Source organism: Ambystoma mexicanum, chromosome 10 (assembly GCF_040938575.1).
Source record: "Ambystoma mexicanum isolate Mex_15411 chromosome 10, UKY_AmexF1_1, whole genome shotgun sequence".
NCBI classification, from domain to species: domain Eukaryota; kingdom Metazoa; phylum Chordata; class Amphibia; order Caudata; family Ambystomatidae; genus Ambystoma; species Ambystoma mexicanum.
In genome coordinates this window covers 331542585-331568942 of record NC_090932.1, presented here as the reverse complement: position 1 = coordinate 331568942, position 26358 = coordinate 331542585, and the positions used below count along the sequence as shown (strand labels likewise).

At 47.4% G+C, this 26358-nt stretch overlaps 1 protein-coding gene across 3 annotated transcripts in view; it reads right to left on the bottom strand.

Annotated features, from left to right (window-relative positions):
• Window positions 1–26358, bottom strand: part of NSD3 (nuclear receptor binding SET domain protein 3) — a 2619674-nt gene that overhangs the window by 2411648 nt on the left and 181668 nt on the right. For all 3 annotated transcript variants that reach the window (XM_069617934.1, XM_069617935.1, XM_069617936.1), the window contains exon 3: window positions 89–205. In XM_069617934.1, coding sequence (XP_069474035.1) covers window positions 89–205 — 117 coding nt within the window. The remainder of the gene's footprint in view (window positions 1–88; window positions 206–26358) is intronic.

The window sequence follows — 26358 nt, the reverse complement described above, 5'->3', positions numbered from 1 at the left end:
ACCAGGACTAAGAAAACATTGTAAGAGGTACTTTTCTCTCTTTTATATCAATAAGTATTAAGATAACTGGACAGTATTTTAAGATTACCGTTGGCAGCGTTCCCCTGTAACAATGCAGTCCATTCTCCAGTGGGAATTTCTCAGTGTTTTGGTGTTCATGCATTTGACCCAAGTCGTTTGTCTCGGATGTTTCCTGGTCCAATGCCTGAAGCAAAAGAAAACATTTCTGACAAGCATCTAGATAAGAAAAGAAAGCCACCTCCTGATAACTAGTTTGGAAAGGACATATGGCTCAGCGCAAGAAGCTTTCATAATTCTGGGGAACATATATAGAACTGGAGATGGGTAACTATCAGAAAAGGAGAGCTATTACACTAAAGGATTGCAACTGAAATCTGATTGAAAATGATGTCACATGGAAGACCGGGTTCAATGTACCCCTTTGCTGATATTTGCCCATCTTCCATTTTATGTATGCCATCTGTATGTCCATTTCCCACCTTCTGCATTTTCTTCTTGGAACACTGGTGCACAAGGTGATAAGTGGAGAGAACTGTAGACAATTTAAGCAATCAAAAAAGACAAATGGAAAAAGTAACTGGCATCTTGTAACTCTCCCCATCCCAAAGCAAAGCAAAATAATACCTGGCAGTCTGGCACCCACACTCATCTCCCAAACCTTTTTGCTCTGATGAAAGTAGATTAGATTTCATATACATTTTCGACTCATGGAGTCTTTCATGAGAAAAAATACAGTGCAAGCAAAATAATAAACAAAAAGAAATGATGCATATAAAACATTAAAACTAAAATATTATGGTAAAACAAAGACATAAAATGGTCCAAAAGATATAGACAGCAACTATAAAAACACATCATGGAATCATGGACCCCCACCATGCAGGGGAATATCTGAATAGCAGTATATTTAGTCTTGGATGAACCTTATAGACTGTTGCGAAGATCCGAAAATAAAAATTGCAATAGCTTTAGTCATATTACTGTCCGGACCCCCCAAAAGAAAAATGTCACCATCTGGAACGTCCAAAAGGCCTTCATTTCTTGCAAAAGGCAGGATTCATTGAGCTCTTAACGAGTCATAAGCAGGACATTCCAGAAGAAAATGGGGCAGATCCTCTCTCTGCCGAGGACATTATACATTTTAGATGGCAATTGCCCTTCCATTTGTTGGCGATGACCACAAGAGGTAAAATGTTTGCTCGAGCAAGATAAAATAGGCGTCTCATCTGCGAGTGTCATAGGTACAGTTGGTGGCCTTCCCCTCCTACATAAATATATTATTGAGCCAAACCGCTCCTCCTCACTCAGCCTCTGTTGTCTTGGCTTTTGGGCTTCTTTTAGGTTATCGAACAATATCCTGTGGCGGTCAGGTAAATAAGAATCCTGATTGAGAATGTACCAAGGCCCAATTCGGTACGGTCCTTCAGCAAGTTAGTCTTGTACAAGGAGACAGGGGTTTGTGAAAAATGTTCATGCCATGCCAAGTCCACCAATTCTTTTGTTTCAGAGGTTACCCTCTGAATCGCATATCAAGCCGGACCATCCAACACCCTTCTTTCTTGTTTCAGGAAGTTGGCATCTGCATGGAGATCAGCTGATGTAAAACTTATGGAAGAACCGGCTGGATTTACCCAGAAGAGCTGCTCGCTTGGCAGATGATTTTATTTGTGGAGACCCCATAGCTTTGCAACATATGCTACTGTACCTCCCAGCTTTGCACAGTGTAATTTTTCAATTACTGCTGCATAGTTGTCCCTGTATTTGCAGGCCAACTTGATGATCGCTCTGCCAGCAGTGGTGGCTCTTCGGCAAGCCGACTCAATTTGGGGATTCCAGCAAAAATGTGATGTAAATAGCATGCTTAAGTAGGAGAAACTATCCACTACTTATATTAGTTGCCCCTCTAATATGAATGTGGATTTTGGTTTGCGCCAGTTGCATTGCTAAAGATCATCCCTTTTGACTTGCCTTTGTTCAAGATTAAATAGTTGCAGGAACACTAAGAGGAGAATGCCTGTAACTGTGCTTTGAGGGCATTGGGAGTCCTCGCAAGAAGGGTGGAATTATCTGCATATAGAAGCATAGGCACTGGCCTCTCTACATTAAGGAGGTCTTTTGCAGCTTCAACATATTTCGTCATGTCTTTTATATACAGACAAAAAAGGAATGGGGCAAGTAGACATCCCCGTTTTACGCCTCTCAGTTTGGACTTTTTGCATCAATTGGCCGTCTTCTCCATACCTTATTTGAATGTTAGTCTTAGTGTGAAGGGCCCTAATGATATCAAGCAGACGTTTTTCAACCCCCATGGCTGCAAGTTTAACCCACAGACTCTATGACCACTAGATCGAAGGCGGAAGAAAAATCTAAGCATGCAACATAAAGAGCTTTTTCTTAGCCAGCGCATACTTGTAAGAAAGATGCCAGCGAACAAACGCCGGATCGACAGTTGAAAGCCCCGATCTGAAACCGCCCTGTGCCCGATCTCAAACTTAATTGTGATCACTCCATGTGTTGAATTCCTGGAGGATTATATGACAACTTTTACAGTGTATATTGATCAGACTGATGGGCGGATCAGACTTGATCCTCATTTATAAGTCGGCTGAAATGAGCAAATAACGATCTGCCACTCTCCCCCACTTCCCTCAGTGTTCCTCCCATCCTTACCACTATTGCAGCTGAATGCAGTTTACTAAATAATTATGATGGAGACGCAGCTCAATTACAGGTCACTCATCCAAAAAATTTCAGGAAAGAAGGCTGCGCTTTCAAGCAGATCTTTGACACACAGGCCACGCACTACGATACAGGTATATTTCTTTCCCAACTACCTCACACAGAACCTCCATGCTCTGTAAGAGGCATCCTAGTCAGAAACCTGCTGCCAAGCACGGTATAGGCATTGTCAGCATTCTCAGTTCTCCTCACATGTAAGTACGTGAGCAAGTTGGAAAAAAATGACAATCATCTGCTACTATTTTACTGAAGGGTAATATGCCCTTCAGAAAAATATTTAAAATGATTGGATACCAGAATCGACAACGAATTTCAGAATTCATGGTCGCTTAACGATTATCAAATTAATTAATACAGACTCTGAAAATTCCTGTACACTGAAAATTCCACTCAACTTTCCATGTGTCCCTGCATTGTTAGTTTGTGGCATGTAACAGAACCTAAATGCAAATTACAGCTCTCTGCCCTTTGATGGCAAGCCGTGCCCTATAAACCCCAGTTGGGTTTTATTTAGTATGTTCGCCATCTTTGTCCTCCAAATGTACCTTTTTGCCCTCAAGTAGCAAGTTCAATTCCCTCCAAATGTTGAAAATCCTGATACTGCTTTCAAACCTGGGCAAATCACTATGTATGTTTCTCCTCTGGCACTTTTATGGTGGCTTGTTCCTAGAAATTTGAGATACTAAAATGATCTATGGTCAACTGTTACCTATTTCAAAAAGGTAAAATTCCAGAATCGCATTAATTGGAAGCAGATAAGGGCTGCATGTAGGGAGGATTATATGGCATTTCCCAACCACTCAGACTATTTGGTGGGGTGCAAGCTTTTGAGAGGGAATAGTGCCAGGACACTGGTGGTAATTGGTAGGAGACAAAGACAGCCCAAGGCCTCTAGAGCCCAGAAGCTGTGGGCAAATGCTATGGCCAATGAAGGGAATATGCACATTTACACCTGTACGAGACCTGCAAAAAAATAACAATGTTACCTTAAAAACACAATCCCACTATTCATCTTTTCAGACTACATGGCTGGAGAGACTGTCAGGTTCTAGTAGTTCAATTTTCTTGGTGGTGATGCAGCATTATCCAAAGTATGCAACAAGGGGTGACAAGACACTGCTTGCATACATGTCATGTTTGATTTGATAAAAGAAGAGACAATGACGCAAGACACTCTGTAATTAAGTTAAAATGTAGCTTTGTTCTGTCTAGCACAAAGGCAGTTTGACATTTGGCAAATCGATACTAGAAGAGCTGGGAGCATGGTTAGAACAGCACCCTGCACATTCCTCAAGTGGACAATTACCTGCTGACATACACCATTGCAGTAGACATGAGAAGTGCTCGAGATAAGAAAACTATTTCCTTGCAAAGTGTAAAGCAAGCCGATACTGCAGTCCAGAAAAAGACCCTGCTGGAGTTTGTCGCACTAAAGGTTACTCATTGGCTGGCAGTCTAGAACTTGTGCATTGTTGGCAGTCAATCAACAGGATCCTTTGCCTTATTGGCGCTAGAGTCTCATAGCAATCTAATATTTTGCATGTACTGTTTACTCTTGTTATTGTTACATATTTGGGGACAAAGGTAAAGGCTGTAATTGGATTTCATAGTTTAGAAGCATATAGGCTACCACTGTGACAGGTCTTACCATAACAAATGATTGTCAGCATCGGCCTGCCTCCCCATAGCCATACAAGTAAATGCCTTGCTTATGGGGCCAGGCTGCCATGGTGAGCAAAGTGGTGTGATAAGGAGAGGGGAGATGGAAGGCTAAGGATTGTTAGTAAAAAAGAGCAGGCATGTGGTGCAACGAGACAAAAATGGAGGTGGGAAAAGGGAGGAGAGTGGGGGGGGGGGGAGGAGCATATTGGGGGGTTGAGTTCCTCCACTATGTTTTGCTGAGGAAAAAGGGGCCGACAAAATAATAACCAGAAGGGACAAAAAACAGTGGTTCAAAGTCTGTGGAATAAAAAAGTCTGTGGGGGTTATTGTTGCATTGGTTTATTGCATGACAAAAAGATGTACAAGCTTGACTCTGATTATATGTATTGCTGTTTTGAGGTCCCCATAGCCATATGTAGGTCAGACATTGTTTAGGCTCAAAGGGTGTCATCAACCTGCTTACTAAAGAGATACACTTGAAAAGGCACATTAAGAACTCCTCCTTGATCAAGCGAAAAAGGTCAAAAGATTTAATTCCAGATGGTTTACTAGGGATTGATTGCCCGTTTGTTTGCTATTTGATGAAATATAAAATCTTACATTGTCATTACTATCTAGACAGCTTGATTGGCTGCCAAAAAGACATCGGCTTACAACACTTTTCTTCCTCCTTTTTTTCTTGGGGGAAAAATTGCTTGGGAGATTACTTGAAATCCGAATCATTCATCATGGATATCTTCCTCAATCAGAAACAAGCCAGCTTATCTTAATAAATGAGCAAGACCAGGAAAAAAGTTTCAAAAGCAAAACAATGCTTGAAATAAAGGCTTTTATTTTTTAACTAAACCAATCCTTAAATCCGTTTTTGTAAATTTAAAATCAACCACAGAAAGATAAAAGCATGGAAAGAAGTAGCATGGCATAATATTTTGCTGCCCGTAAAAATAAATAAAAAAAAACACGTTATGTTAGTGGCATGTTTTATTAACAGGTACAAGGGTCAAATCTTTTCCATATGCAAAGTCTTTCATGTTTTTAAGTGTCTATGTAGCCTATTGTATGTAGGTCAAACTAGCAGAAAAGCATGGAAACATTGGATCGAACATAAATCCAATGTACGCACACAGAATCAAACAATCACCCATAGCTCACTGAGGAATTTGGTAGGGTTATTACAGTGAAGAAATGGCAGAATCTGTGGAAAGTTCCTGTTAGGGCGAAAGTTGACTTGAATTTGCGTTATATTCACCAGCAGATATTGGGGCGCTTTTATTGGACGCCGGTTTGGATACACAGATTGGGGTTGTTAGAAACTGAAAGTTGCTGGGGATGTCAGAAGGAGAAGGAACAAGTTACTTACAACTGTTCTCCAGCATGCGTCTGGCATGGATTCACATGCTCATGAATATTCCCCGTCGTCAGGCTGGGAATCCTCGGTAAAGAAAAAAAATCAGTTGCAGTTTCGTTTCTGAACTGTCTTTCGTAGTAGTAACCAATCACTGGTCTCTGGTTCATACTGCCCCCAGCCAATGGCTGCTCTCTCCCTAAGCCCCTCCCCTGGCAGCCATCCTCAGATTTGGTAGCACGTAAAGTGGCAGTAGGACCAAGTGAAGAGAAGCAGAGGGGTAGGAGGGAGGGTTTGCATGTGAATCCATGCCAGACCCATGCTGGAGAACAAAAGTTACAGGTAAGTAACTTGTTCCTTCTCCAGCATGGGGTCTGGCATGGATTCACATGCTCATGAATACAAGAATACATAAACACACATGCACAACCACGGTAGGTCGCAAGGCTCAACATTAAGCATCTCTTACCTCCTCACCAGGCCCAACTTCAGACGAACAGGTTGCGCAGCACTGCTTGGCCGACTCTGGACTCCTCCCTGGAATCCCGGTCGATGCAGTAGAATCTCGGTAAGGTGTGCGTCGACCTCCACGTAGCAGCCCTGCAGATGTCCAGCAGGTACACCAGATCGGAACGCCGTGGTAGCAGTGATCGCTCTGGTCGAATGGGCTCTCGGACGGCCGGGCAGTGGTCGGTTTGCCAACCGGTGACAGTGCATGATGCAGCTGGACAGCCATCTAGAAATGGAAGCCTTCTTGAGGGCCTTCCCTTGGTTCACAGGTCCAAAGTTCACAAACAGCTGTGATGTCTTCCGAAAACTCTTTGTGCGGTCCACATAGAACTTCAGCTCTCTAGCTACATCCAGCGAGTGCAGAGTCCTCTCGGCCGGCGACAAAGGCGACGGGAAGAAAACTGGTAACACCAAGGGCTCGTCGAGATGAAAGTCTGATAGCACCTTGGGCATGAAGGAGGCGTGTGTCCTCAGCACCACCCTTGTCTCGTGGAAAGTCAGGTATGGAGGTTTACAAGAGAGGGCCTGGATCTCTCCCACTCGTCGTGTGGAGTTGATGGCCACAAGAAACACTGTTTTCCACGACAGGAACTTCAACAGTGCAGAATGCAGAGGCTCGAATGGCGGCCCCATGAGCCTGGTCAGTACCACGTTGAGCTCCCACGCCGGGGCCGGAGCCTTCACCGGCAGGAACGATCGGAACAGTCCCTTCATGAACTCCATCAGGTGATGGGACCACAGAGATTAGCTCCCCAGAGTTCTGGTGTAGCGGGAGCTAGCCGCCAGATGGATTTTGATGGAGGCATGGGCCAGCCCCGCCTTGGCCACCGATAATAAGTATGGCAGCACTTGAGGGGCCGTAATCCGCAGAGGATTAATCTTCTGTGCGCCGCCCAGACAGAGAACCGCTTCCACTTATGTCCATAGTACTTAAGAGTTGAGGACGCCCTGGCCTTGGCAAGTACCCCCTTGCAGTCCGCCGGGATATCGTACGCTCCAAACTCTAGTGCTGCAGGAGCCAGGCCTGCAAGTTCAGCGACACTGGGTCGTGATGGAGGATGGCGCCTCCTTCTCCGGCGAGGAGATCCGCATCCGTCGACAGCTTGACGGGGGGGGGATGGACACTGACAAGTCCAGAAGGCCCGGGAACCAGATCTGTCTCAGCCACGCCAGTGCAATGAGGATCATCCTGCACCAGGACCTCTTGAGTTGGTTGATGAGTCGCAGCAGCAATGGCGGGAACGCGTACAGGAACAGGCCGTCTCAGGGGAATGAGAAGGCATCGCCCATGCTCCCCGGCTGGGGAAACCTGCTGGCGAACTTCCGGCACTTGGTGTTTGTCGCTGTCGCGAATAGGTCGATCTAGGGATTGCCCCATCGTTGGAAGAGTAAATCTACTTGATCCTCACGCAGTTCCCACTCGTGGCACGAGCGCAGCTCCCTGCTGAGTGAGCCGGCGATGGTGTTCTTTATTCCTGCCAGGTGGAAGGGTACCAGAAACATCCCCTGGGCGACGGACCAGTGCCACAGATCCTGGGCCTCCTTGGATAGAGCTGGGGATCTGGTGCCTCCCTGCTTCCGGATGTAGAACATCGTGGTGGTGTTGTCGGTGAAGATCCTCATCACCTTGCCCTTGAGGGCGGGAGGAAAGATCTGAGAGTCCAGAATACGGCTCGGAGCTCCAGGATGTTGATATGCAGTGACTTCTCCTACGGGAGCCAAAGGCCTCTTGCGTGGAGATCTCCTGTGTACGCTCCCCACCCCTCCAGGGAGGCATCCGTTGTCACCGCCTAGTGATGCGCCAGGGTCTGGAAGTCTGCACCCGCCATCAGATGCGCGTGGTCGCCCCACCACCGGATCGCTCGGCAGAAGGCCTCGTTGAGCAGGATCCTGTCTTCGAAGCTGGCCACCACTTGCATCCACCGGGCGGCGAGGAACTCTTGCAGTGGTCGCATCCGCAGTCTGCACAGGAGCACTAGGTAGATGCACGAGGACATCATGCCGAGAAGGGACTTGATGGATCTCACCCTGGCCACATCCATGGCCAAGAGCCGCTGCACCTTGCCCATGATTGCCTTCGTCCTTTCCTCCAACGGGGAGGCCAGTCGCGCCACTGTCGAGCTTGGCTCCCAGAAACAGTGCGACCTACGATGGAACCAGATGGGATTTGGTGAAGTTGATGGAGAAGCCCAGGTCTGTGAGCAGTTTGACGGTCTTCGCTGTTTGCCCGACGGCGAGTTCTCTTGTCTTTGCTCGGATGAGCCAATCGTCCAGGTAGGGGTCGACGTGGATCCCGTGCAGGCGCAGCCGCGCCGCCACCGGTGCTAGGCACTTGGTGAATACCCTGGGCGCCGACTTTAATCCGAAGGGCAGGGCCTTGAATTGGTAGTGCCGTCCCTGGACCACGAATCTGAGAAACCTTCTATGTCCTTTTAGAATGGGGATGTGAAAGTAGGCATCCTCCAAGTCCAGCGACAATAGGAAGTCGTCGTCCTCCAGCTGCCCCAGCACGTGCTGGAGGGTAGCCCTCCGGAACTTCTGGGCCTTGATGTACTTTTTCAAACAACGAAGGTCCAGGATGGGTCGCCAACCGCCGGTCTTCTTTCTACGAGGAAGTACCCCGAGTACACTCCGGAGCCCCGGAGCTTCTTTGGGACGAGCTCGATGGCTCCTTTCTTCAGCATCGCCCTTACTTCCAGCAGCAGTTGGGGTACATGGTTTTCCTTCCTGGCCACGGGTGGAATGCGGTGTCACTTCAGAAACTCAGTGTGTGCCCGCAGGCCAGGGCATCCAGCACCCATCGGTCGGTGGAGATGGACTCCCACACGCTGACTAACTTCGCCAGCCGGCCTCCCACCGGGGTGCTCAGGTGGGGGCCCGACGCTACGGCCGGTTCAGTCCTGCTTGGCAGCGGCCTTGCCGCCTTGGCGACGACAAGATCCTCCTGACTTGCTGCATCCTCTGTAGGCCTCCTGCGACGAGGAGCAGGCCTCCTGGCGGTACGTCGAGGAGCTGCCGCTGAATCCTTTTTGGAGGCACCTTGCTTGCCTCTGGAGTTACGAAAGGGCGGCCGTCGTTACTGCAAAACCCCCAAGGCCCGGGCCGTCTCTGTGTCGGCCTTGATAGCCTGCAGCGATTCGTCCACTGTCTTGCCAAATAGGTTATTCCCGTCAAAGGGCATGTCCAAAACTGGTTTGCATATCCTGGTGGAAATCGGTCGCCTTGAGCCAACCACGCCGTCGAAGACAAACACCGTTGCCCAACTGGCGGACCCGGTGTCAGCAGTGTCTGTGGCCACCGTTATGGCATGGTCGGACGCCACCACTCCCTCCTGCAGGATGTCTAGGGACTCCGCACTCTTGTCATCCGGGAGGAAGTCCAGCAGAGGAGCGATCTTAAACCAAAGCTCCCTGTCATAACGGGCCACAATCGCTAAGGCGTTGGGCGCTTTAATCGTAATCGCCGCCGACGACGAGATGACCCGTCGCCCCATGGCATCCAGTTTCTTCCCCTCGCCGCCGTCTTGGGGGGAGGAGGGAGTTGGAGGACGAAGCCGTAGCCCCCGCCACCTTCTTCTTGGCCGCCGCCGAGATGACCGAATCCGGGGTCAGCTAAGCCCCAAGGCACAGAAGGGCGAAATCAAGGACCCGGTACTTCTTCTCGTACCGGTCTCTCTTGGCAGGAGTCCGGGGTTGGCTAAGCCCTAAGGCACAGAGGGGCGAAATCAGGGAACCGGTACTTCTTCTCATACCGGTCTCTCTTGGCAGGAGTCGTGGACGGGTTCTTCAGGAGCAAAAGCCCCTCGTCCCAGATGTCATCTACCAAAAGGACCTAGAGGACCGTCTTCCTTTTGGCCTCACACCGTTGTTAGAGGAAACCTTCATTCTGTTCTTCGGGGCAGAGCGAGAAGAGCTCGGATGCCCTGGCAATCATGGCGTGGAAGGAGCCAATTTCGTCTGGCGGGGAGGCCCTAGGAGGTGGTGGCGATAGAAAGTCCATCCCGTCGTCACCACTGTCGTCATCCGTCCCCCGTCGTTGCCGTCTCTGTTCCCGTGTCCCCTCTAGGATCAGGGGAAGGGGATGAAGGCTGTGAGGGCCGCGCAGGCTGGAAGGGTGGGGGGTGGTGAACTCTTCTCCTCTTGCTTGGAGGGCTCCCCGACGGGCCAGGTTCCGCTGGATCGTCCGTTGGGGTAAGGGCAACCTGGTCCTTATCTCCGTACATAAGGCCTGGATCGCCATCAAGGTGGCTCCCGAATTGTCCGGAGGCTCGGGTACCGGCAGCGACGGGCGCGACGGCTGGGGAGTGGAATCCTCCACCTCCACGGGAAACTCGTCCCTCATCGGGATCCCTCCCGTGGAACCGGACCTCCTCAAACTTCTTGTTGAGGACCTTCACGACCCCAGCCAGCTCCTCCTCAGAGGCTGAATCCCTGTGATAGCCACCACCTCCCCCCCTCTTTTTCCACCAGGGTTTTCACGGGGGTCTTATCGATGGGCTGAAAAGAGGATTCCCTCTGCGGTGGTAGGGAAACTCTGGGCCCAGAGGTTGCCTCCACTGGGGTAGCCTCCACAGGCTTCGCCAGGGCCTCCACAACTCCCTCGATAGAGGCCTTAGCCGGGTGAATCAGGGCCTTCACGACTTTAGGCGCACTTTAGGCCTTCACCTTGGGGGGGGGGGGGGATGGTCACCGCCTCGCTCCCCCTCAGCTGTTTCGACCAGGGCTTCTCCAGAAGCTTACCCGGGTTCTCAGATGTCCTCTTCCCCGAGCCAGAGCGTTGACTCGTGGTTGATGGTGTCGGTGAAAGCACGCCCTGCCTGGCAGCCGAGGAGCCCGACCGTTCGGCGCTCCTGGTCTCGCGGTGCTTAGCCTTTTGTTGAGCCCCCGTCGCCCAAGCGCCCTCAAAAGACTTAGAAGACCGCTCAGACCTATTCTTCTCACCTGCTGGGCTCTTTCCTTCCTGCCAATTGGTGAGGCGGATATGCCGATCCATTATGGTCCGTTCCGACATGTTCGTGCAAAACGCACAGTCCTTCTCCACGTGCATTTTGTCTTCGTGCAGGCAGTAGAGGCATCTAGAATGCTAGTCCTGCTTGAAGACCTTCTGCAATCCGCATCCAGGGCAGTTCCTGAACAGCTCGGATCCGGGCGTCGAGTTTCCTTTGTCCTGGGTCATGTCCACGGGGTAGGCCTCAAGGTCTTCTGGAATCCTCCAAGAAGCTTAACTCGATGAGAACTTCGCCCTTGAGGGGCGTAGAAAATTCCGAAACGGGTCCCCATTGATCGGAAGTAGAAACGGTGGAGCTTGAGGCTCGATTGACCGAAAAAATGAGATTAAACTCTTAAAAAAAAAAATCACAAAATGCAGTAAAAGCTCAAGAGCTATAGCACGAGGACTTCCAACACTTGAACGTGCGGTAAAAATCTGAGAATGGCTGCCAGGGGAGGGGCTTAGGGAGAGGGCAGTCATTGGCTGGGGGCAGTATGACCCAGAGACCAGCGATTGGTAACTACTAAGAAAGCCAAATCAGAAACGAAACGGCAACTGATTTTTTTCTTTACTGAGGATTCCCAGCCTGACGACGGTGAATATTCATGAGCATGTGAATCCATGCCAGACCCCATGCTGGAGAAAGTTACCTTGTTACATATGATGTGGAATAGTGTCGGGGTGAGGGATTTTTGGAATGACGTGCTGGATAGAATTGATTGGATATAGAATATTTTATTTCCAAGAACCCCATCTACAGTGCTTTTGAAATCCCAGCAACATTGTAGGTTTATTGGTTGTGCAGCATTATGTTGGATTAATAAAGTCCTCTTGGTCGCAACCAGACAAATATTAAAAGTCTGGAAAACCAGGAAAAAACCATGTGTGGCAGAATGGTTAGTTAATATACAAGTTCTCTCAAATTTTGAGAAGATAGTCATCCTCTCTATGCTGCTTTTTAAAGTTTATGTGACCGTTTAATGAATTTTATGACTAAAGTTTAGACAGAGTAGGAGAATTTGCTTGATGTCGTATGGTAGGGTGGTTGTTTGTATTGTGTATGTGTGTCTGGTCACATCCCATGTGTTTTTTTTTCTCTGTTATTTGTAAAGCCATTGTTAGAGGTTAGTGATTTGGATTTATTTTTTGCTTCAAATGTGCCATTGCTTTTTATTCTGATTGTTATTTACTTATAAGGATGGTTTTATTCTGCTGAATTGCATATGTTACGTGTGTGTTTATTTGTTTGTTGTTACCTTTAACAAAAATGTAAATAAAGAGATTAAAAAAATTTAAAAAATCACCCATAGCTAAACTTTTTATTAAAATATGCCATAACATACCGCAAATGCGTTTCATGATCCTTGAGGTAATAAAGTGTTCAAGAGGTGGAGATCCTTCTAATAAATCTCAGAAAACTGTTTTGGATTCAGTTGCTCGATGCACTTTCCCCTAGGTGGATGCATGAGGAATTCTCTTTACATCGTTTGATCTAATTTGTTCTATGCATTTTTGCCACATCGTATACCTTCATTAAAAAATAGTTTTTTTTGTGCCATTGTTAATGTGGTATACGATTCACCCAGAAGTTTACATCCTGACTTTCACATGTGTGGCTAACTTTCTTCTGAGTTTTGCATTTCACTTATTTTTCTACTGTTCTGTTTAATTTATGTACCTTCAGTCTTTGGGTGATTTTTTTACCCACTTTCTCAGACAAGGTCTCTGGGCTCCAATTTTTCTAACACTTTCTACAGTATTTGACTGCATTTCATTTAAATACATCAATTCTAAACATTTTTTGTCTATAGTCACACTTGCATAAAATTTGTCTTAAATATTCGTTATTTCAGGAATTGTTCTCAACAAGGTATAACTTATACATCCAGTTTGTAAATGTGGCGAATAGTAGTATTAATTTTTTACAGTATTTTGGCTATCAATTTATGGTTCTCTTGCAATGCTATCTTTCACTTGATTTTTCTTAATCTCTTTGTTATAATAATTCACATTTGTACAGCTGTGATAATTGCCTATTAAGGTTAGTACTTTTGAACTTTCCGGTAGGATATTACGGTAGCTTTCATTTTTGGTGTGTCTACACGAGGACATTATCAAGTTCCAACATGATGGCGTCATCACGTTACGATGTCTAAGAAGCCGTTGCAGGCTTTATAAATACTTTCAAATTGAAGGCTTAGATTCTACACTTCAATTTGATGAATTGAGGGCTGTTTTCAAGAATCTTTCGGTGAGTAGTTTCATACACGTGGACCATTAACTATTCTTTGTCTACATTTTCTTCTCATTTAGGGCCTGACTGATTTATGTCAGATTTCCAGATATACCCATCCGCTTTGGACATTAACCTATTTGAGTAGAACAGCATCTATCGATTGTCTAATATTTTCTCAGGTATGGATTTTAACTTGTTTTTTGTATTGGCTTAAAGACAGTTACAAGCCCTTTATCTTGGCTTTCTTTTGGCAATACTTGTATGCGCCACGTGAGGTTTCCTTCATATATCTGCTAAGAAATTGTGACCTGTATATACTGTATAATATAAAGATTACATTGAGAATTTTGGATTTACATGCATGATTATTTTTGGGAGTTTCTTCTGTTTATGCAACAATGACTTTATATAATTGTTCTCATTACTGGGGACCAGTTTCCGCGGGTCCGGGATTCGAACCTGGGTTGCTATGTGCCGCCTTGCTTACAAGACGTGTTGCCCCTGCATCGCCCAAGAACATTTGAACGAGGGCTCCCTTGCCATCACCATTGACCACTTTGTCCCGCTGGATAAAGTCGAGGTTGCTGGCTACCGAGAAAAGTCTGCCAGTGGGTTTTCCCACCACTAGAAGCCGACAAAGATGTCCCGAGGACACTGATGGAGTGAAGATCGAGTTCCAGCCCATCGAGTCCGAATTGCCGAAGCCATCCCGAGGTTTGTGCTGCGACTGCAGCACCGACAGACCAGAGGACCAGCCGCGACTCAGGACATCCAACGCCCGCTGCCGGGTCTGCATCCATCACTGCTGAAGGTCTTTCAAGTCCAGAGTCTTACTTGCGGCACTGAATACTTTGCATTGAGGTCTACCACTAGTCTTCACCTTCCCAGGACTTCCACCACCGAGGTAACGATGATCGAAGAGCACCGCAAAGGTCAAAGTTGCTGTATCGACGCCAGTGTTCCATTTTTCCTTGAGGTTCTTGACGCCAAGTGGCTCCTGCTTTAAACGGAGTCCACCCTCGAAGGATACCGTCAACAAACCGTCTAAGATACTCTTTCACTTCATGTACTTCGGGGTCGTTGAACTTTTTAACCAAGAAGCAAGGCTTATTCAGCATTTATGGACTGTGCTTGTTAATTATTTTATTACAGGTTGCCCAGGTTGGGGGAGCGGTGGTGGGGGGGATCTTCATTCAGAAATATGCATCTATATCCAAAGAAAGCATTCTGCCATTGCTTAACCTTAACCTGCCTTCCTTATTATCTATGCCGATACACCTTACTGAATTATTTATATGCTCTATTATAACTGCCAGCAGTTCATGCATTTTAAAGGAATTGAAAGTATAAGTGTGGTACCACATAGAATTGTATAGATCAAAGTGTTATTGAATTGTGTCTATATCTCTGAACCTTATTTTTATATAAGGAACTGTTTCAGCACAAAACAGTGTGTGGACAATCCTTTGTGTGGGGCTTGGGGACTCAATACTACCGCATTACCTCCTGAGAACTTAAGCCTTGGTTGCTCGTCCATAGCTACCATATAGAGAACCTTGGCTAGGTTGCTTTGTGCCTCTACTCTGCCATATAGAGAGCAGAAGTACAGGTACCACACTGGTACCACTGGTCTTTGCAGCGTTCCCCTCTGTAATAATTGTTTATTATACTCCAACCTTTCTGATTGTTTGACATACGATTGGATTAGTACTCCTGATGAAGGGAATGCAATTCCCGAAACATACTGGGCCTCATTACGAGTTTGGCGGTAGCCATACCCTTAATAAGGGCATGGCTGCCTCCAAACTCGGGTCCGGGATCCTTTAATGGGGAAATACCGGGCCATGGGCCCGGTATTTCACCATTCAGGGAACACGGACCAGGTGCATCTCCATTCCCATTTGAGGCCCCAAAGGGCTCAATGGGAATGGGGAGCATGCTAACAACGGGCCTGCTAATGACGGGCCAGTTGTTAGCATGCTGGGCTGCTCGCGAGACCCGCTAAGGATGCCTGGTAAAACGAGGCATCCTTAGCGGGTCCCGCGAGCAGACCTCGTAATAGGGCAGTAAGGGGTTAACGGCTTTGGCACCTTTATCGGCGCCGTTAACCCTAACCACCCTTCTCGAATGAGGCCCACTGCGTTTCACTTTGAGGAATTAAATAAGGAAATATTCTGAAAAAAATGGATGATTCGTTCACAAACTCTTTGGAAATTATTTTCTGCATCTTTATTGTCAGAAGTTACTTTTAATGGAGTTTGGGGTATTCTTTTCTAAATCTCTTGACTAGTTTCTTACCAGCATTAAGGTGTGCAGGGGACAGCGGTCTCCAAAGGAATATCCTGAATGTTCTGCCCCAGGATATCTCCGTTGAGTAAAAATACAACGAAGATCAGAGGATGAAAGGCACAGATGATTTTCCAGGAATTGCATGAACGAAGACTGGAGGTTTGGATTCCTAGACAGGTTGGGAGTGTAGATATCCCACTGGAGACGGAATTCGGCAGCCACTGCCACCATACTCTTTGTGAACATTAGGTGACACATTCAACACCAAAGGCAGAACCTTTAACTGAAACTACCTTCTGCCAAGGGAGAATTGGAAAAATCAACAATAAGGCTCCCAAATAGGAATGTGGAGATGGGTATCCTCCAGAACGACTGGGCAGAATGGGTCCAGACACAAAGGGAGGACTAAATCTCAGCATGTGTGATAATCTTTAACTTCTCTATGGCATGAGAACGTTTTAAGAAACAAATATCCAAAAATATGTGCATATCGGTGTGTTTGGGCAATGTAAAGAATCTGGAAAAAAACTCCAGTCTCCGGTAGGTGGAGCGGACTTCTTAGTTTCTGATGACCTCCATCAACACTGGAGACATGTGTTTCAGAGACAATAAGCAGGGATGTGGTAAAGAGGAAGGAGGAAGCCTTCCCACATCACCTTTAGAATCAATGGATCCATTATAGCAAGGTAAAGGGAGACCATCTCTACTACAAAGTCAAATGGGGGCCAACTAGTCAGTTGTTCACTCAGTGTAGACTAGGAAAAGAATCCTTGGCAGAAATCCCAGGGGTTGCTTTACTGCGGCTTCTAATGTAGTTTTTGAAAGAGATATCTGGCGGGACCCCTACAAACTTCCAAAACATTTAGATTAAACATCTTTTAGGGCAAATTGAAAAGGCTTTTGTGCCTATTTCATCACCACTGGCAGATATTTGGCTGTTTGTGTTAGGGCTGGGTGATATGGACCAAAAGTCATTTCTCGATATTTTTGGGCTGAAAGGCGATATACGATATATCTACGTCTATATCTATTATGTGCGTTAAATGCTTAGTTGGAAGCCGCAAACTACATGCGAGATGTCACAAACACCTTTCTAAGACATTGATCAAAATAAAGTGCAAATACAGGGTTCTTCTTCCTGTTTGAGAATAAACACAGCTTTGTAAATATCAAAATGTAAAGTAAAATAGTATATGTAATGTGTGTGTAATATATTAGCACCCATGCGCCTTCTCTCAGAGGGGAGGAAGGGTGGGTCGCATGTGAATCTAAGCAGATACAAGCATCAGAAATACAACTGCGGTGAGTAATGTATCTCTTCTGAGGCTTGTGGAATCTGCTTAGATCACATGCTGTGCATAGATTAGCGAGCAGTGTTAGAAGGAGGTGGGATGTGAGAAGGGTCCTGAGCAAACAGATGTCTTAGAACCGCTTGTCCCACTTGGGTACATGTCTTGGAATGAGTGTCAAGGCAGTAGTGCTGAGTAAAAGTGTGAATAGAGCTCCAAGTAGCTGCTTTGCAAATGGTGTCAAGGGGTACATTGGCAATGAAAGCCAGAGTGGCCCCAATGCCTCTTGTAGAGTGAGCTCTTGGCGTAAAAAGGCAAAGTTCTTTCAGAAAGGGAGTAACATAGTTGGATACAATTTACAATCCACTTAGAGATGGCACCTTTAGAGACGTGATCTCCCTCTTTGCCTGTAGCTACGGAGACAAACAGTTGGTCTGTTTTTCTTAGTGGTCTGGTCTTGCCTACATAGTAGAGGACCGCTCTTCGCACATCTAGAGTGTGTAGTTTCTCCTCAGCAGAGCTCTTGCGTTCTTGGAAGAAAGCCGGGAGCTCAATGGACTGGTTAAAGTGGAATTTAGAAATAAACTTAGGTGAGAACCTATGGTGTGTACGTAGAACCGGTTTATCCTTTTGAACAGTAAAGAAAGGATCGTGCACTGACAGAGCCTGAATTTCACTGACCCTTCTTATGGATGTAATGGCTACTAAGAAGGCAGTTTTATAGGTCGGGTGTTTCACACTGGCTTTATGCATGGGTTCAAAGGGGGGGGGCATGGGTTTAGCAAGCACCACATTAAGGTCCCATACTGGTGGTGGGTTAGAAATTGGAGGGTGGAGTCTCTTAACCCCTTCCATGAATGCTTTAACCACTGATACTTTCCACCACGACACCTTGTTATGGGAGGTGGTGTAGGCCGATAGCGCCGCCAGGTGAACCTTGAGTGAGTTAAATACCAACCCTGCGTCCAGCAAGTGGAGCATGTAGGTGACAATATTGGAAGGAGTACAATCAACTGGGTTGATCTGTTTATTCTGGCACCAAATAACAAATCTCTTCCATTTATCAAAGTAATAGTGTCTTGTGTTTGGTTTCCTAGATTCTTTTAGGATATCCATGCATCTCTGTGGTAAATTGAGATGGCCAAACACTATGACTTCAGGAGCCATGCTGCCAAGTTCGAGCTGGGTTGAGGATGCACTGTTTGTCCTTCGTTCTGGGATAGTAGGTTGTGCCAGCACGGGAGTTTGATGGGTTCGCACACTGCCAGTCTGCGCAGGTGTGGGAACCATTGTTGCCTCGCCCACATGGGAGCAACTAGGATGAGCGTCATCGATTCCATGTTCATCTTGTTGACCAACTTCCTCATCAGAGGAGTGGGTGGAAAAGCGTAGGCAAACATCCCTGACCAGTTCATCCACAGGGCGTTCCCCTTAGAGCTGGCTGGGGAAACCTGGATGCGAATCCTGGGCATTGTCTGTTTTCGCTTGTGGCGAATAGGTCTATAGTGGAGAAACACCACTGTGAGAAGAGGTCTCCTACGACTTCTTCGTGTAGACACAATTTGTGTTCTTCTGGGAGGGGATCTCTGCTCAAGGCGCCCGCTAGTGAATGGAGATCCCCTGGAACATGTTGAGATGACAGGTAAATGTTCCTTCTGAGTGCCCATTTCCAAATTTTCTGGGCAAGCTTGGACAGATTTGGCGAACGAGTCCCTCCCTGTTTGTTTATGTAAAACATAGCTGTCATGCTGTCTGTCAAGATCTACACTGACAGGTTCAACAGGTGGGGTTCGAACGCTTGAAGCGCTCTGAAGTGGTGTGCTCCCCACCCCGACAGGGACATGTCTGCAGTGAATACGGCCTGTATCTCCGGGTCGTAAAAGGGTTTCCCCTTTGACAGGTTCTCTCTTGTCCACCAGTGAAGACTCTACTAGTGTTGGCGAAACTACCACTAGATCGTCCCACTGACCACTTGCCTGAGACCACTGTTTCGCCAACCATTCCTGCATGGGTCACATGCGCAGGAGCGCATGGGGGACCAGGTAAATACATGACACCATCATGCCTAGCAAACGCATCGCTTTGCGCACCCTTATCTGGCGACCGGACTGATATTGCGGAATTTGCAGTAGTATATTCCGAATTCTTTCCTCTGAAGGAAATGTCAACCACTCGAGTATCTAGGATTGCTCCTAGGAACTGTTTGGAGGTGCTTGGCACCAGGCTTGACTTTTTCTTGTTTATTGAGAAACCTAATTCGAAGAGGAAGTTGATCGTTCTTTGAATGCTTGTTCTGCAAATTACTGGGGATTCCCCCGTGATGAGCCAGTCATCCAGGTAAGGGTACACCAGGATTGCTTCCCTGCGTAGGTGTGCTGCCGCCACCGCCAGTACCTTGGTGAATACCCTTGGAGCTGAAGCTACCCCGAAGGGCAGTACTTTGAACTGGTAGTGCCGACTATCCACCTTGAAACGCAAGTACTTTCTGTGCCCTGGGAACATGGAAATATGAAAATAGGCATCTTTCATGTACAATGTTGCCATGTAGTCCCCCTTTTTTAGGAGGGGGATTACCTCTTGGAGAGTAGTCATGAGAAATGTTTGGGGATTGACATATTTGTTTGCAGGCCGTAAGTCTAATGCTGGGCGCATTGTTAAATCTTTCTTTGGTACAAGGAAGTAAGTTGAATAAATACCCTTGTTTACCTGGTGTCCCGGGACGAGTTCGATCGCGTCCTTTGCTAGCAGATTGACGATCTCCTCGAGGAGGATTCTATGGTGGTCCAAGAATGTGTTCTTTGTCGTGAAGGGTGATTTCAGGGACGCTTTAACAGTTCAATACAGTATCCTGCGGACACTGTGGACAGCATCCATCTGTCTGATGTGATCGCTTCCCAAACTTGGGTGAAGTTGGAAATGCGTCCACCTATTGGGGATGCGTGAGAAGGGACCCTGAGTGGAGCGTCACTGTTTCGATGGAGGCGTGCCGCCGCCTCTACTGGGGCCGCCTCTACCTTTACCACGTCCTCTCTTATTCCCCCTGCTATAACCTTGGGTAGACTGTTGGTTGTTATTGTTCCACGGCGTACCCTGGCCCTGGGAATAGTTTGACCCTCTTTGGGAATTTTGTCCACGTGTGCGGCGAAATTTGCCATTTCCCTTTTAATTTGGGGGCTTAGTGGTTAGTTGACCTAGGGACTTGAGTATTCCATACTCGTCCTTGGCATTTTACAGCGCGTCCTCGTCCGCCTTACCAAATAGATCTGGCTCCACCGGTTTGTCTAACAACGATGCTTGGGTTTCGGCCTTGAATCCAGACTGCCGTAGCCAAGCATGTCTCTTGATAACAGTACCCTCTGCTATCAATCTGCCGGCGTTATCCGCGGCATAAAAGGTTGCCTTTAAAATACAACCAGATATGGCTCTTCCTTCCGCTGAGACTCGTGCCAATTGGCTCTTTAGGGGTTCTGGGGCGGAATCTATGAGTGGCGCGACTTCCTCCCATTGGTGGCAGTTATAACTCGCCAGCAGGGTGGTGGAGTTGGCGATCCTTGCCTGGTAGGCGGAAGTGGAGGCAACCTTTCTGCCGAAGCCATACATTTTCTTGCTCTCCTCGTCAGGAGGAGCTTCTGATAAGGGTGTTGCTGCCCTCTTGCGGGTGTTTGTAACGACTAGGGAGTCCGGTTTCAGATGCCCTCTTATATACAGTGGGTCTGATTGGGCTGCCCTGAAAAGCTTCTCGATCCTGGGGTTGACTGCCCTGGTGAGGTTGGGGTTTACCAGTGAAGGGTCTATTCTACTTTGGATAGATTTAAGCATCGGGATGGCCTGTGCAACAGGTCTCCTTTCTCCCACCAACTCGGCAAAATCTCTTTCCTTTTGAGCACCCTGGGTGTCAATGTGGAAGTGGTTTGCTGCTCGAGATGGGACTTCATTTAGGAGAGGCTGGTTGTAGACAGGGGAGTCGGTAAACTGTGGTTCTTTATCTACCGGGGAATCTATCCTGTATGTTTCTGGGTCGTCCTCTTCCTCGTCTTGTTCCTCATCATCCCCATAGTAGCCCGTCCCAGTCTGTTGTTCCAACATGCCCAAATCTGTATCCTCACAAAGGGAAGGATCTTCTTGTTCCTGAGAATATGGGTGTATGTGGAAAGGATCTGAAGACCGTGTTGTTTCGAACCGGGACTTTTTATTTGGGGGGGGGATTGGATCTTTGGCGCCTGAGGGTGCTGACCCGTCGGGGTTATAAGTGAGAAAATGTTCAGGATTTTTGGCATAGAAATCTGCCACTGATGACATTCTTGACATGACCCTATCTATGTCCTCACTAGACCACTCTCTTGAACTGGGAATGACTCTTCCTGGGGGGAGTTTCCCTGTCTCATCTATAATAGAGGTCTGAGACTTGTCTGTCTGAGTGGAGTGAATGTTTTAGAGGTGTGGAAGTAGGCCGAGACTGCTTCCTCTGTTTTCCCCCCTTCCTGTGGCTGGAAGAGTGTTTACCCTGCTTTTTTAGGCCTTCAGATCTTTTCGACACCTAGCGTTGAGCTTCGGTAGTGGCGTCACTATCCTTCGACCGTGTAGGTTGGGATCCGGGAATAGGTGTTACGCGGGTTGCTGGCGCCGACTCCTGGAGTGCGGTCTGGGGATAGAGGTCGGCTTCGTCTTCCGACGATCGAACCTCGGCCTTGGAGAGCGAGGCACTCTTGGCAATAGTGGATGATTGCCTGGAGTCATGCGGCGATCTAGATCGAGAACGCCCAGAGGACGCCGATTCGGACCGTTCCCTATGTGCCTCTTTCCGAGACCTCGACGTGCGCGTCGACTCTCGGTGGGACTTCATGTGTTTAGAAGTGCTGTGGGTGTCTTCCCCATAGCCGCCCTGCTGGACGACCTTCCGAGGTCAGGGACCTGCATCTGGCTGTCTTTCGACGCCGTGTTGCCCTCGCCGTCCGAAAGTACAGCGTCGCTGCCGTCGCTGAAGGCACCCTCCGCGGCCCTGGCCTCTTGACGCCTGGCGTGGTGGGCCCAACGCTTGGTGGAAAGGTCTTTTAGGTTTAAACCTACTACACACTCTGCAATTTGCCTCGGGGTGATCCCTTGGCAAGCAGAGATTGCACGTGGCGTGTCTGTCAACCCAAGGATACTTGCGGTTGCACTTTGGACAAAATTGGAAAGGGGTACCCTCCATACGCACCTTGTGGCAGCGGGCTGGTAAGTGTAAGAATATATATATATATATATTTCATACTTAGAGAAGTAGGCATTTTTTGGTAATTAGAGATTACCACATCACTTGGATCACGTGGAAACCACATAACAAATCTGACATTTGCAGGACTAGTACAAAGTGTGCCGTAGAAGAGATCATACCATTAAGAAGCTATTAATAGTTCATGAAGGATAGTACCGGGTATTACGAAAGTCTGGAATGATTAAATAATCACTGACTTCACATGAACCAAATTAAAGGAAAAAATACATCACAGGAACCAAGCCTATCTTAAGATGGCCGCCGGCACACAATCAACTAGTGACAAACAGATAAAACCCTTGTTTGTTTCCACTAAATGTCGATCCACATGTCCTGTTTCTATGCCTACAGTCATGTCTCTTTGTATTTTAACACTATGGTGATAGGATACTGGTGTTGTGAGCAAGCGGCGAGTAACGCCGCAAAACACGTCAACTTTTTGTTGGGAAAGCCGAGATGCAAGGCGGATTATATACGTGTATGCCAACTTTTAACTAATAAAGAGGTTATAAAAGATATGCTGGTAGCGATGTAAATTTCTGAAGTATCATCCGAAGGCGAGTGCTCCTCGAATGACTGATGGCAAGTCAGTTGCATGGACAAAATATATATATATATATATATATATATATATATATATATATATATATATATATTAGAGTATGTCCACCCGCCACTCTCCCTACTTGTTGGGCTGAGGCCAGAGGCCTTCTGAGGCCTGGGCCGAGGCCTTCCTAGGCCCACTCCGTCGTGAAGCTCTCGACGGTCGATTTCTTCTCCAGGTCGGCGTCGAGTGTTGAATTTCGGTGACACGACGTTGGGGTGGAGAAATGGGGAAACAACAATATTTTTCCCAAGTATGGCTAATGCCAGGGAACTCCCGCGGAATGCTTCCGACCAGTATGGTGGAAAAAAACAATCTGAGGGTCCTAGATGCGTGAGGGATCATGGGTACAGTGGACGTCACACTAGGGATAGTATTACTGGCACGCCCTGTGTGAACGCCCATTTTCAAGTTTCGAAATACAAACAAATACTCCGCAACTTCCACTAGATCTCGGCCTATGCACAGCATGTGATCTAAGCAGATTCCACAAGCCTCAGAAGGGATACATTATTCACCGTAATCGTATTTCTGATGCTTGTATCTGCTTAGATTCACATGCGACCCACCCTTCTTCCCCTCTGAGAGAAGGCGCATGGTTGCTTGTAGTCTTACCTTTCTATCTATCTGCTTGTATTATCTGTACTCGCGCTACTCCTCATGCTACCTCACGTCAGAAAAAATACAATCTGAGGATCCTAGAAGCGTGAGGGATCTTGGGTACAGTGGACGTCACTCTAGGGATAGTATTACTAGCACGCCTTGTGTCGACGCCCATTTTCGACTTTCGAAAAACAAACTAATACTCCACAGCTTCCACTAGATGTCGGCCTATGCACAGCATGTGAATCTAAGTAGATACAAGCATCAGAAACACGATTACGGTGACTCACCAATCACCAAGATTAGCGAGCAGTACCTGAAGGAGGTGTGATGTGAGAAGGGTCATTAGCAAATAAGTGTCTTAGAACCGCTTGTCCCACTTGTGTATCTGCCTTGGAATGGGTGTCAATGCAGTAATACTGAGTAAAAGTGTGAATAGAGCTCCAAGTAGCTGCTTTGCAAATGGTGTCAAGAGGTACATTTGCAATGAAAGCCAGAGTGGCCCCAATGCCTCTAGTAGAGTGGGCTCTTGGCGTGAAAGGCAGAGTTCTTTCAGAGAGTGAGTAACACAGCTGGATAAGTTAATAATCCACTTCGAGGTGGCACCTTTAGAGACGCGATCCCCCTCTCTGCCTCTAGCTACGGAGACAAACAGTTGATCTGTTTTTCTTAGCGATCTGGTTTTATTTACATAGTAGAGGACCGCCCTACGCACATCTAGGGTGTGTAGTTTCACCTCAGCCGAGCTTTGTGCGTCCTGGAAGAAAGCCGGATGCTCGATGGACTGGTTTACATGGAATTTTGATATAAATTTAGGTGAGAAGCTAGGGTGTGTGCGTAAAACCAGTTTGTCTTTATGGACAGTAAAGAAGGGATCCTGCACTGACAGAGCCTGAATTTCACTGACCCTTCTGATAGAAGTAATAGCTACTAAGAAGGCCATTTTATAAGTCAGGTGTTTGAGACTGCTTTTATGCATGGGTTCGAAAGGGGGGCCCATGAGCTTGGCTAACACCACATTAAGGTCCCACCCTGGTGGTGGGTTTGAAATAGGAGGGTGAAGTCTCTTTACTCCTTCCATGAAGGCTTTAACTACTGGTACTTTCCACCATGAAACCTTGCTATGGGAAGTGGTGTAAGCCGACAGGGCTGCCAGGTGTACTTTCAGTGAGTTAAAAACCAATCCTGCATCTAGCAGGTGGAGCATGTATGTAACAGTAGTGGAAGGAGTGCAATCAACCGGGTTGATTTGTCTACTCTGGCACCAGATAACGAACCTCTTCCACTTGTCAAAGTAACAGTGCCTTGTGTTTGGTTTCCTAGATTCCTTTAGGATGTCCATACACCTCTGTGGCAAATTGAGATGTCCAAACTCTATGGCCTCAGGAGCCATGCTGCCAGGTTCATTGAGTTGGGTTGCTGGTGCACTGTTTGACCTTGGTGCTGGGACAGTAGGTTGTACCAGGATGGAAGTTTGATGGGCTCGCACACCGCCATCCTGCGTAGGTGTGGGAACCACGGTTGTCCTGCCCACATGGGAGCAACTAGGACGAGCGTCATCGACTCTGTGTAGAACCCATTCGTGTTCCTCTGGGAGGGAGTCTCCGCTCAGAGCATCCGCTAGGGAATTGAGCTCCCCTGGAACATGTTGTGATGACAGGAAGATGTTCCGTCTGAGTGCCCATATCCAGATTTTCTGGGCAAGCTTGGACAGATTTGGCGAGCGAGTCCCTCCTTGCTTGTTCAGGTAGACCATGGCTGTTGTGCTGTCCGTCCGGATTTGCACTGACAGGTTTAGTAGGTGGGGCTCGAACGCCTGAAGCGCTCTGAATACTGCCAGAAGCTCTAGCAGGTTGATGTGGTTCTTGGCCACTGAGTGAGACCAGAGACCCTGAGCTGTGTGGTGGAGATGGTGAGCTCCCCACCCCGTCAGACATGCATCTGTAGTGACTACTGCCTGTACTTCGGGATCGTAAAAGTGTTTCCCCTGTGCGAGATTCTCTCTTGTCCACCAGTGAAGGCCTTGTACCAGTGTTGGCGAAACGACCACTAGATCGTCCCACTGACCACTTGCCTGAGACCACTGTTTCGCCAACCATTCCTGCATGGGACGCATGCGCAGGTGCGCGTGGGGGACCAGGTAAATACATGACACCATCATGCCCAGTAAACGCATTGCTTTGCGTACCGTTATTTGTTGACCGGACTGATAATGCGGAATTTGCAGTAGTATATTCCGAATTCTTTCTTCTGAAGGAAAAGTCAACCCCTCTTCGGTATCTAGGATTGCTCCTAGGAATTGTTTTGAGGTGCTTGGCACCAGGCTTGACTTTTTCTCGTTGATTGAGAAGCCCAACTCGTGGAGGAGGTCGATAGTCCTTTGAATGTTTGTCCTGCAAATTCCTGGGATTTCCCCCGTTATGAGCCAGTTGTCCAGATAAGGGTACACTGGGATTGCCTCCCTGCGTAGGTGTGCAGCCGCCACCGCCAGTACCTTGGTGAGTACCCTTGGTGCTGAAGCTATCCCGAAGGGCAGTACCTTGAATTGGTAGTGTCGACTGTCCACCTTGAAGCGCAAATACTTTCTGTGCGGTGGGAACATGGAAATATGAAAATAAGCATCTTTCATATCCAAGGTTGCCATGTAATCCCCCTTTTTTTAGGAGGGGGATTACCTCTTGTAGCGTGGTCATACGAAATTTTTGGGGCTTGACATACTTGTTGGCAGGCCGTACATCCAATACTGGGCGCATTGTCAAATCTTTCTTTGGCACAAGGAAGTAAGTTGAATAAATACCCTTGTTTACCTGGTGTCCC